Here is a 12,095-nt window from a genome sequence, read left to right on the forward strand (position 1 = left end):
CTGGACATGGATGGTGCTGACGGATGCACAACACTAGAAGTGTGTTTAATACCACTGAACTGTACACTTAAAGATGATTAATTAAGATGGTAAATTTTGTTACATGTATTTTAACCACAGATTTTTAAATTGACAAAAAAATATGAATGCAGAAGGTACCTGTCCTGATATAGAACAGTCTCCATAACACATTATAAAGCAAAAAAAAAAAAAAGAAAAAAGGCCAAGTGCGGGACAGTGTAACTAGTACACCACCTCCGTATACAGCAGGGAGGAAGACACACACACACACACACACCCTTACATCTGCAAAAAGAAACAATGAAAAGATAAACCAAAAACTAATTCAAAACATAGCTACCTACAAATAGTAGATAAACATAAAATTCTTTATACAAGTATCCCAGTAATTAAATGAAAAAGAAATGTCAGAATTAGACTAGAACCATTTTGCAACCCTTAATGAAATAATGATGTAGACAAAGATCATCAACACATGACAAGAGGGAGCAATGACCAAACATTGTGGGATTTCTGAGATGATTCTTGACACTGGGCTTTGGAGAGCCACACACCTGAACATCTGGGTGCCCAAAATAATGGCAGAATGGGGAGGGGAAGGGAGGGAGTAGGCAGCCTCAAATGGTGTGGTAAGAATGACAGGTTCACTCAAATAAAGGAGAGGGATGGGCCAAACCCTCACCTGCTGAGGGTTCAGGAGAAACTGTCACTTATTCATTAGCATCAGCAGCATGAGAAGTGTGATCTCAGCGAGAGCACCCAGTATACCTGGATGACCTGCAGGAGCAGCCAGTGAGCAGGTAAATGGGCTCAGGGAGTTTAAGGAATGTGTGCAAGTTCACACTATTAATTAGAGGCAGAGTCGGAAACCCCCACCCCACTGTGGTGAGAGGAGCAGTGGCCCTCAGACCCACAAAGAGGCCCTGCCCTGAGCCCTACACTTGAGAGGACCCTGCTCTTGCCTCCTCTCACTGTGACACACACACTTCCGCAGTGAAATGCCGAGTCTGTGGGGCTAAGAGGAAGTACCTACCCAATCCCCTGCCTCCTTCTAGACCCTGCTCTGAGGGCTCAGGTTCCCTGCCCAAGTGGTCCCAAGCCCAAGCCCAGGGCCACTTCTCCCAGGCCATCCTTCCAGACCAGACCCACAGCCAGTATGCCCACTTCTAGGCTAAGGGGTATGGACTGAACTTGGACATGCAGGTTAAGGGATCCTAGGCCTGTGCATAACCCTCAGTATGAGAGGAATCCAGGGTAGATGATGGGCCAGGGCCAGCCTCCCCCACTGACATCTTCCAGAGCAGAATTCTAAGGCATCTAAGAATTTCTCATTTGAACCTGGCCTCCAGGTAGGTCATTGTGAAGGTATACTCACGGAGGCTGGAGGGCAGAACTTGCTTCACCTACTCATTTAACCACCATTAACTTGATGCATAGCCTATTTAGCCCTACAGCATGTGATTTCCACTTGTCCTCGGGCCTCAGGCCCTGTATAGAAAGAAGTAAGTGGTTTATGGAATGAGTATCATTCTTCAGGAGAGAAGCAAAAAGCAAACACTGTCCTTTGTCCCCTGGCCCACGAACCCGTTCTCTGGACATATTCATTCCCTTCTCTGCTGAAATCCAGCAGGTCCCACAGCTCTTCTGATTTCTCATAATCAGAACACTCTCTAAGAATTAATATTAAAACTTCCTCTTTTGTTCAAATTAAAACTTCTCCCTCCTCCAGCTGGGAGATGTGCTCCACTAATGGAATACAGGCCCTTCTCTGGTCTTATTCCTTGAGTCCTGAGCCCTGATCGCCTGCTGCTATTTTGGCCCTTTTCAGGTAGGATATGAGGTGAGGAGACAACAGATGAGATCCTTAATAAAAATCTGTGGGAGGGAGGAAGGGAAGTGAGTGAGATTTGCATACTTTAAAGAGTGTCACAAATGTATTGTCTTTACTGGAGTAGAATGGAAGAACTAGGGCACTGGGGAGGGAATTTGGGGACTCGGTTCTTAGTGCAGCCCTCCAGTCAATTAATGTTCCATTCCCCTTCAGCTTTTATTTGGCATCTGAACAGCTCTGCAGGATTCTTTTTAAAATATATATATGTGTGAGTTTTTTATTGCATTTTAGAGAGAGAGAAAGAGAAATATTGATGTGAGAGTGGAACATCAATCGGCTGCCCCTTGCACCACCCTCTCACACACTGAGGATCAAGCCTGCAACCCAGGGATGTGCCCTGCATGGGAATCAAACTGGCAACCTTCTGGTGTGCAGGACAACGCCCAACCAACTGAACCACACAGGCTAAGGTCTGCTCTGCAAGATTCTACTGGAAACAGCCCTCCAAGGAATTGGAGTCCCCTTCTTTTTGCCAAAATAGCTTAAACAAAGGGCTTCTGGTGGAGATGACCAGAGCAGAGCATTCCTGGGTAAGGCAAGATGCCCCGAACACATTTCAGAGCCAGACTCCTGGCTAGGAGGGTAGACACATGCAGAGTGAAAGGGAGGGAGAGGGAGGGAGAGATGATAAGAACACACCACGTCCAAAAATCAGATACCAACAGGAACAATACCATGAAATAAAGGAAGACTGTTTGTCAAAAAACAACTCTGTTGCTTTGCCTGTCAACTGAGACCAAGCCACTATAAACACACACAAAGCCAAAGCTGTGAAGGGCACCATGCCAAACACTGTCCCCAAGCTGCATCTTCTGGGGCTCTTGAATTTCAAGGACATGGGCCACCTGTGACTGATAGCTAATGGGTTACCAGGCCAGCTCAAGCCTGCAATGCCCACACTGGGCTTTGCATGGAAGGGCTCAGTTATGCTCTGGAGCATCAATCTCAAGCATTTGAAACCTTCTCCAAGTCCCCTTAACACCTCCTAGTATCCTATTCAGGAATCTATTTTCCACAAATTCATCCAGATCCTCCCTGAGCCTAATTACACCTTCTCCCTGCTCCCAATCTGATGGAAAGAGTTCTGGAAGATTAGCACATTTGTTTCGGTCTCTTTTTATTTGTGCTAAAACAATTCCTTCCAAGTTCCTGCAGCGGTCCCCAAGTTCCAGCCCACGGAACACCAGAACCCCCATCTCCATTCCCTAACTCCCTTCATGGACATCACCCTTAGCTCCTCTCAGAGTGCGTATTCCAAGCTACAGGAGCCTGGGGGTTTTCCTTCCCACATTTTTTAATTATAAAGTAATGCATGAATATACACTCCTTGTAAAACATGCAAACAGGACATAGGCAAAGGAAAAAATGGAAGTTCTCTTTTACTCTCTGCCCTCCCCAACCCCAGCCCCAGGTCTCTCCATATAGGTAACCATGGAAAATGGTTTCCTACAAACTTTTTTTCCAGGCACTTATATACCTAGACATAGATCAGAATTTTTTTTCATAAATGAGATCATGCTATACATATCATTCTGCAACTTGAAAAGCTTATTTTTCAGACTATTCTCATACGGAATTGTGCAGAGGCCACACTACTGAGGGTGTTTGGAGAACAGAAGCTTTGGGTAAGTATTTCCAAACATAATGGGGGAAATAAAATAGCGTGCAAAGTTTTCCAGAAGCACTTTTATAAGCTTTTCTGAGTCTCGCTTTATCCAACCATTAAGTGTATGTTCTTCCCAGCACAAAATATCCCTGTCTCCTTCCTATAAGACATTGCCAGAATTCAACTTGGTCGCCCTCCCAGGTTTGGTCAATACAAGGAGAAAAGGCCCGGAGTCTGTCTCTTGCCTTTCTCCATAGCAATAACCAGAACAGTGCCAGAAAGCACAGGATTTGGAGAAATTGTACTGGAGGTCAGTCCTGAGTCGCCACTGAATTGGGGGCCCCTCTCCGGCCCTCAGTTTTCTCTGTTAAAGGAAAAGTAATACCCTAATAGTTATCGCTGGAAGGGTTTTAGGATCAAAAGAGATGGATGGTAGGAATGCAGGTTGTGTGTTCTAGAGAGCTACTATAGTCGTGTGAGTCGTAATAATTACTAAATGCGGAAAAGCTCATTTCGAGCGGGTTGCAGAAATAAGGTGTTTGGCAGCTTTTACTTGCGCGTTACGCGTTTTCTAGGGGAACTCGACCGCGGAGCGCGGGGACGCTGCCTCAGCCTTCGCTGGAGTGGCCAGGGCGCCACCTGCCGGCGCAGGAGGAGGGAGCCGCGGGCCCGGGAGCCGCGAGTCCGGGCACCGCGGGCTCGGCGACCCGGCTGCTTCTCAGACCCACCGCGGGTCCATCCGATCCGAGCAGGCTCCGCGTCTCCAGGTGGCTGGGGAGCCGCAGCCGAGGCTCCTCCGCGGACCCAGACCAAATACCGGACAGAATTGCCCCTCCGGTGTCCCTGGGCAGCCGACAGGAGAGGCGGGGGACCCGGACGCACGGCCTCGGAAACCCGGGAACCTGCTGCCCAACACAAAGCCGCGGGCGCGCAGGTGAGCGCGGCGGCGCCACGTGAGCCGGGACCGCCCGGGGACTGCGCCGCCCAACCCCACCCCGCCTCCGTCGCCTCCCCGCGCCCCGCCGCAGGTTTCGGCCACCTCCGCTCCAAGCCGGGAGCCAAAGGGGAGAAGGTTGGGAGAGCAGGGAAAAGAGGAGAGAGGGTGGGCCCCGCACCTTTAGTCCCTCGGCCCGCGCCCCCAGCCCCCACTGTCTTATCCCCAGCCCCCAACCGCCCCTCGTCCCCAGCCCCCAGTCCCCGACCGCCTGGCGCCCCCAGCCCCCACTGCCCCTATCCCCAGCCCCAGACCACCCTCGCCTCCAGCCCCCGTCCCCGACCGCCCCGAGCTCCCAGCCTCCTCCAGCCCCTGCCCCAGGCCCGCCGGCCTCGCTACTCACCGGCGGCCCCCGTAGCCGCTGCCCGGGGAGCCGGCGCCCGGCTCGGGGTAGCCGTGCTGCTGCAGGGCTGCGGCCGGAAAGGGGTAGAGAAAGCCGGTGGCCAGCGCCGACCCGCAGAGGCAGCAGCACGCCCAGGGCAGGAGGAGAGCCAGCTTCATCTTGCGCGGCCGCCTGCGGGGACCCGGAGTCCCGGGCCGGAGGACGGGGGGAGCGCACCAGCCCCGGGACCGAGCCCGCTGCCCCGGCCCGGAGGAGAGCGAGGGAGCCGGCGAGCGAGCGGAGCCCGGGTCCGAGCCGAAAGTGACTGGGGGGCGCCCACGCCTCTCCGGGGCCGCCTTTTCTAATTCAGCGAGGTGGGCTCTTCGCCGTCAAAGGGGGCGTGGGGCTTTCTCATTAACCCTCCGCAGTCCGGGGCGGAGGAGGCGGCAGTGGACGCAGAGTTGAGTTTCGCACTCCGTTGGGGGTCCCAGAAGCCGCAAGCGTGCGCCTGGGTCGCGCACACACACAATGTTTAGAACCTTCCTAACCAAACCCTCTTCGAGTCCGCAAACGCTTGTGGAGCACCCACGCCTTGCCTGGCAATTTCACCAGGCAGAGTTGTTTAAATCCCCACAACATTGCTCTCTTTATTAGGCTCTCCCCATTTTTCAGAGGTGGAAACTGAGGCTCAAAAACATTAAGCCAGAAAAATACACGCTCCTTGTCCAGGACTCTTTGGACCAAGCCATTGCACACCCAGTCTCCCCCTTTCACCTCCTGCCCTGACCTCCAAAGCTGTCTCTGAGAGGGGAGAAGTAGCTGGGGATGAGGGAAGCTCTCAGTTTGGGTGAGGATTTGTCCCTAGAATCACAGATGCATGAGTCATCCGATCTCTAGAGGAGCTGGGGAAGCTTTAATACCTCACCTTTTACAGATGAAAAGGCTGAGTCCCAGTTCACACATGAGCCCTCCTCCCCAAGTTGGTCCTATCTGAGCTGCAGGATCCCCACAGCACTTTACGCTGCCCAAGAGACAGGTACCACCTGAAATCTACCCTGTGCCTCACCCCCCAAGTTGGGAGTCTTCTAATTCTCCCAAAAGAATCCTAGGGGCTGGCAGGGGCCCTGAGACTGGCTCTGCCCCTGCTAACAGTAGAGCTCCTGGTCCGTAAAATACCTATAGAACTGAAGAAAAGCCACCAAGTATGGAAGTGCTTAATGGACTGCAACATTCCTGGGGCTTTTGCTCTCTTGTTTGCATTTTCCAATATGTATCCATATGTACATGCCCCATATGTACCCCTGGAGTACATATCCCAGGATATCATATGCAATCAACTTCACCCTCTCTCCAGACTACCCACCCTCATCCACTCAGTCCCCTCAAATCCTGCTGGGAGCCTTTTAAATGGAACTTCCACACTTCCCAAGTCCAGAGTCTCCATCTCAAACTAGGGATGGGTAGAGTCCATCTCAGAGTGGACACCCCCTAATGGGAAACATAACTGGATTTAGGACTACTTCCTTCTTCTCACTCTCCATCCCTCTCTCAAGGCCTAAAAGATTTGGAGAATTTGGGTTATCAGGGGATTTTCAGTGCCTCCCCCAAAAGGAATCTGAACTGTGTTCCTTGGGCAGTTGGCCAACACACAATAAATGATGAGGTCATCCCCCTACCCCAGGAATTTGTAAGCATTCTTTCTCCTTCCCCTCCTTTACTTGCATAATGAGATCTTAAAGACCAGAAAATTCCATGTTGCTGTGAATTGGCTCCATGCTGCGAGCATTACAGTAAGGGAACAAGAATTTCATTTTTATCTTAAACTCATTTTTCCAGTGCCAGGGGCTGCACCCAAGCTAGAGGGACCAAGGAGAGGAAGAGAAAACACTACTCCATATATCACAGGATTCTTTAGGGCAAAAGGCTCTAAGAAAAGAATGAATACATCCCAGAAACCTCAGGACTGAGGCAGTAGTCCGAGTTTGGTATTCCTCTTCACACAAGGACACTAAGTTCATTCTGACCCCATGACCATGTACCAGGAAACTTCTGTGTGTCCAGCATTGTGCCAGATGCAGTGAAGGCTGTTAGAGAAGCAAATAACATGGTTCTCACCCTCAAGGTGCTTATACTATTCTGTAGGAAGGCATTAAAATGGCCTTTTTCCTTCAAAAGATCGCAGGCAGTAGGGACAAATGGTCTGCAAACAAGAAGAGGTTCCATTTAGATGATGAGGGGTAAAAACACAAATGCATAAAATCAAGAAATGTGCTATCGCCCATACTACCCAGACCTAGAAGCCCCAGGTCAGCTCCTGGCTCCCCTACTAATTTGCTGGGTGACCTGGAGTAAACAGTGAGAGGGGAGTGGCTTGTCTCTGAAGACCTTTCCAGTTGTGGCCTTCTGGAACTCACTTTTCCCTTCATCCCCCTCTCCTGTCTCCAAGGCAACAGTGGATATACCCAATGGTATTAAGTGGTCACTCTTGTAGGCAAGATTTTCAGCTGCAGCACCCCCAGCGGGGCCATGGGAACCAAGAAGAATGAAGATTTTGTGACATCCCACTGTAAACCCCTCCCCACCTCAGAACACCAGTTAGTTAGAGTCCAACTCTAACAAGTACCAGCTGTGTGACCTTGGACAAGTTATTTAACCTCTCTGAGCATCCTCATCTGTAAAATCATCATCATCATAATAGCACCTAATTATAGATTTGCTAAAAGAAGTCAATGAATGATTCACATAAAGTACTTGGAATGGTATGCCTGACACATTATAATGCTCAGTAAGCTTAATTATTATTTGCAAGGCTTTGGTGAGGGATAAAATTAAAGAACACGCCCTTCTCAAACCCTCAAAGTGGGTGTTCAGAGCTTTCTCAGAAGACTTGGAGCCCCAGGGTAACCTAACACATCTTACTCCATGGTCAACAATTTAAAACAAAACTATTTTAAAACAGATATTGGCCCTGGCCAGTTTTCTCAGTGGTTAGAGCATCGGTCCACGGACCGCAGGGTCAAGGGTTCGATTCCTGGTCAAGGGCACATACCTAGGTTGCAGGCCCTGGGGAGGCAACAAATCAACGTGCCTCTCTCACGTTGATGTTTCTCTCTCTCCCTCTCTCTCCCCCCTCCCTCCCTTCCACTCTCTCTCAAAAAAAAAAAAAAGGAAAAATATATCCTCTGGTGAGGATAAAAAAAAGGATACTGTACTGAAATGTTATTGAGCAGAATGCACAATTTACATTATTTTTTTTTTTCAATATAAGACACACTGTGGTGGGCGGCAAGAATGGGAAAGTTTGAGCAGCCCTGGAAAAAGCTGGAGCAGCAGTGCCCTGGGAAGGTCTATCACATTTTCAAGTACTAGCATCCCTGGTTGGCCTCTGATTAGCGCTCTACACAAATGCTTGTCTTTATATTTCAAACTATGCCCCCGGAACGCCCTAAGTACATGTTAAAATCTCAGTAGAGGCAGAAGCCACTGTTCCTAAGAGCCCAAGTAAGGGAAGATTAAAGGCTTGGAGTTGGGAGCCCTGTTGCAGAACTGGCACCTTCTTCCCCAATTCCTTGGTGACCTTTGGTGGTCATATAACCCCTGGAATCCAGATAAAATGAAAACTGGACAAATAAGTGTCGGGTGTGTTGCACTGAACTTTTGCTTCCTCAAACACGGACAGGCAGGCGTTCTCATAATCCGGCTTTTTCAGACAAGGAGATGAGAGAAAAAGTGATTTTTTTCTGGGGTCCTGTGCTCTCCCCTTTCTTAAGTTCAAAGGCACCTTAAAACCGGGGTTGTTTGTACAGAGAGAGATCAGATTTCTTTGTGGAAGAAGACAATCCCACCCCCCACACCACCACCACCAGAGAAGTGGGCTCCTCTGCAACTGTTTCCAGGCCTTTCCGATAAGAAAATATCAGTCAGCATCCTCTTCAGCAGACAAAAAGCAGATCTTCGCTTCTGCTGAAGTCAGCAGAGAAAGCCACTGAACAAAGAAGTAAATACTCATCAAGCTGGAGCCAAGGTAAATATTGACCTTCTGGCATGATAAATCCTCCTGTTAATCTAAAACAGAAATCTCCCTCTCCGGGTTGCCCTATAAGACATGGATTCTGCAGTTCTCCCAGAAGTTCAGGGAGGCAATGTAAGAACAGAGTGGTTTTCATACTGATTTCTCTAGCAGCCCATGTTCCCAGCTGTTCCAATCCCAGGACCGCACAGAAATGGGCTGGGGTTGACTCAAAGTAGCAGGACGGTCACAACAGAAGGGCTTCTTTGTTTTGCTCCAAACTTTGCGCTTGGCCAGGGCAAAATATGAGCAGAACACGGATATTTTGGAGATGCTGACCCTGAGTTTTCTTCTTTATCTGGACACCCCCAAAATTCCCCCCAGGCCCTATGCAAGGAAAGGTTCTTTGCTCAGCATACCTACAAGTGTTAGCCTACCTGTTTGCCCAAGCATTGGCAGTGGAACAGACATTCAGAAGACAGCAAGACAGATGGCTCCCACAAATAGCCCATCACTAGAGGCGTAACAACTTTGTAAAACATTGTAATTAAGCAGAAAGCACTACCGATGGCCCTGAGACTGTGATTCTAGACCCCAGAGGCAAGAAAGGGGTCTAAGCAACTGTAGAATTTTCCCCAAACAAATGTGAATAAGTATTGTAGACTCTGTTGGTGCTCACCAATGTCTGGATCTCCTGTCCACTCTGGGCACAGAAAAGACCTCCCTCAGAAGCCCCTTGCTGCTAGACAGAGCCATGGACTAGCTCTGGCCAGTGGACTATGAGCAGAAAGAACCTGTGCCACTTCTGAGCCAAAGAGAGAAGAGGGAGTGTGGGTTCTCCAAGCCCTCTTTGTCCCTGTCACAGCAAACCTTCCCTGGGCTGCACACTGGTCAGCCTGGGTCCCTGAGAACAGAACACAACTCCCCACCCACTCCACCCTCTGACTAGCCTCAGATATCCTTTATTTTGAGATGTCAGTTGTCACTGCAGCATCAATTAGCCTTTTCTGATTAATATACCAAGAACATATGCGTTGTTTAGGGGCTTGGTGAAAAGTGGCCCTTTGCCCTGCAAAAGCTGTTAAAATGACCTCGTGAGGGCAAGGTTGGGCCTTTATCTGCATTTCTGCCTGATCTAGGTCACTTTCCCAGCTGTATCCTTCATTCTCAATGAGCAAACCCTCATCTATGACAAACAAAACTGCACAGGTGAGGCTCTATGCCAGGCCCTGGTGGTGCCCAGTCCGGTTAGATATCATTTTCACCCTTAGTTGGACTTACAGGATCCTTAGGAAGGGTGCAAATAAAGAGACATTGTCCCTGATGCCATATGATCCAAAGTTAACAGCTCAGAGGAGCGAGTGGAGGCTGAGAGTCTGGTGGTACTTTGAGCAGGAGCATGGCAAAGGGGCGAAGGCAGGATTGTGTGCTGTGTTGAAAGGGCTGGGAAGCAAGAACGGCTGGGATGGAGCAGGCGTATGCCCAGCACAACACACCTGTGCACACATCAGGTACACGCAGGTGCCTACAGGCACAAACAAAAGCTTGAGAGAGGCCATCTCCCAAAGGAGCCACCCAGGTGAGGGAGGGCTCTGGGTTGGGATGCAGTCTGTCCCCTGACACCTTTTGTCCCCCCACCCCTAACCCTAGGATTCCATCCTCACCTCCAGCTCCATCTGGAAGGCCAGGGCTCGTGCAAAAACCCATGAGGAGTAGTTGTTTGTGGGACTTTGGGGGCCAGGCTCAGGCTAGAGGTAGCATCAGGGTGTCAAAGTCTGAATTCGGAGAGCTGAGTGGGGTGGGGATTACAGATTCAGGGAGCAAAATCAAAGGTGTGTGCCAAAGGCGGGCAAGACAGAGCAGCCCAGTGCTGCTGCTCGGTGCCATTGCTCTGAATGCCCCGTCCTCTAAGTGCCCTGGGCTGTTGCCGTGGATCACCCCTCGGGCATCTACATCCCCATCTCCCCGAGGCCTTCAAACTCAGTGGGTTAAGAGCTGAATTCCATTCTGCCTGCCCACACTTCTGCAAATTAGGAAAAGGTGCTCCCTATTTTTTGGATGGACACAGCCCCCGGCAGGCTCGACCCACAGAGCCCAGGCTGGGTGTCAGCACCCACTCGCTCCTCTGCAGAGATGAGCAGGACATCCACAGCACTGTGGGCCAACCCCCACCCCACCTTGCACCCACCACCCAGAATGAAATCCAGCCCCCCTGCCCCATGTCTGATGGGGTCTACAAGCCCAGTCTATTCTAGATAACTCTTAGATCCTTTCCCTGCACACTCTCACCCCTACCAGCTCTCACAATTGCTGCCAAGGTGCTTGTTCATCTGGCCTTTGTCAAGTCCTCTACAGGCTTTTAGAATAACTCCCAAACAGGTGCCCTGGCCTCCTGTGTCCCCTCCTTCTGCCCTTTCTTCTGTTTGGCTGCCAGAAAGTTCCTCCCAAACACAGTGTGATTCCTTCATTCTTGGAGACAGACCTCTGTTGGCTCCCAATCCTCACCTCCTTGACTGGGCACTTAAGTCCTCTGCCACCTGTTCCTGGACTGTCTTCCCTGCCTATCCTCTCCCTCCCCTTAAACACACCCACTCCTCCATCACCCTCTCCCGTTCCCTACACCCTTCCCCATGCTCCAGCCACAGAGCAACACTTGGAATCCCTCAGTGGGCCAGCCGAGATCTTTCTCATTGCCATGGCTGCACAGACTGCTCCCTCTGTATAGAACGCCCTTTGCTAGAGACGGAACGTTTCTGTCCCCTCCCACCCCAAAATTCATGTGTTGAAATCCTAATCCCTAATGCGATGGTATTAGGTGGTTTGGCCTTTGGGAGGTGCTTGGGTCATGAAGGTGGAGTCCTCATGAATGGGATCAGTGCCCTTATGCAAAGGAGATGCCCCAGAGCTCCCGCACCCCTTCTGCCCTGTGAGGACACAGCAAGGAGATGGATGTCCATGAACCAGGAAGAGGTGCTCACCACATGGAATCTTCCAGAGCCTTGATTTTGGACTTCCAAGCCTCCAGCACTGTGAGAAATAAATGTCTGTTGTTTGTAAGTCCCCCAGTCTGTGGTATTCTGTTACAGTAGCCCTCACAAACCAAGACACTCTCCCAGCCTCATTCTGTGTCCTCCTGGTGAGCCTTCTTCAGGATCCAGCCCTTCCCCAACCCCTCCCACAGGATGGATGCCCACTCTGCGCTCCCAGAGGTCCCTCCACAGCCTCCTGTATGGTCCCTCTTCCCCTTGCCAT

The 12,095-nt window shown here is 50.5% G+C and overlaps 1 protein-coding gene across 3 annotated transcripts in view; it reads right to left on the minus strand.

The window, feature by feature from the left end:
• Nucleotides 1-5,229, minus strand: part of COL26A1 (collagen type XXVI alpha 1 chain) — a 157,290-nt gene extending 152,061 nt beyond the window's left edge. Inside the window, exon 1 of one of the 3 annotated variants that reach the window (XM_081131654.1) lies at nt 4,856-5,229. In XM_081131654.1, the coding sequence (XP_080987780.1) occupies nt 4,856-5,013 (158 nt within the window). In that variant the 5' untranslated portion in view covers nt 5,014-5,229. The remainder of the gene's footprint in view (nt 1-4,855) is intronic. The other 2 variants (XM_081131653.1, XM_081131655.1) reach the window with 2 other exon arrangements.
• Nucleotides 5,230-12,095: the final 6,866 nt, after the last annotated feature.

Source organism: Miniopterus schreibersii (assembly GCF_964146895.1).
Source record: "Miniopterus schreibersii genome assembly, chromosome: 3".
Classification (NCBI taxonomy): Eukaryota; Metazoa; Chordata; class Mammalia; order Chiroptera; family Miniopteridae; genus Miniopterus; species Miniopterus schreibersii.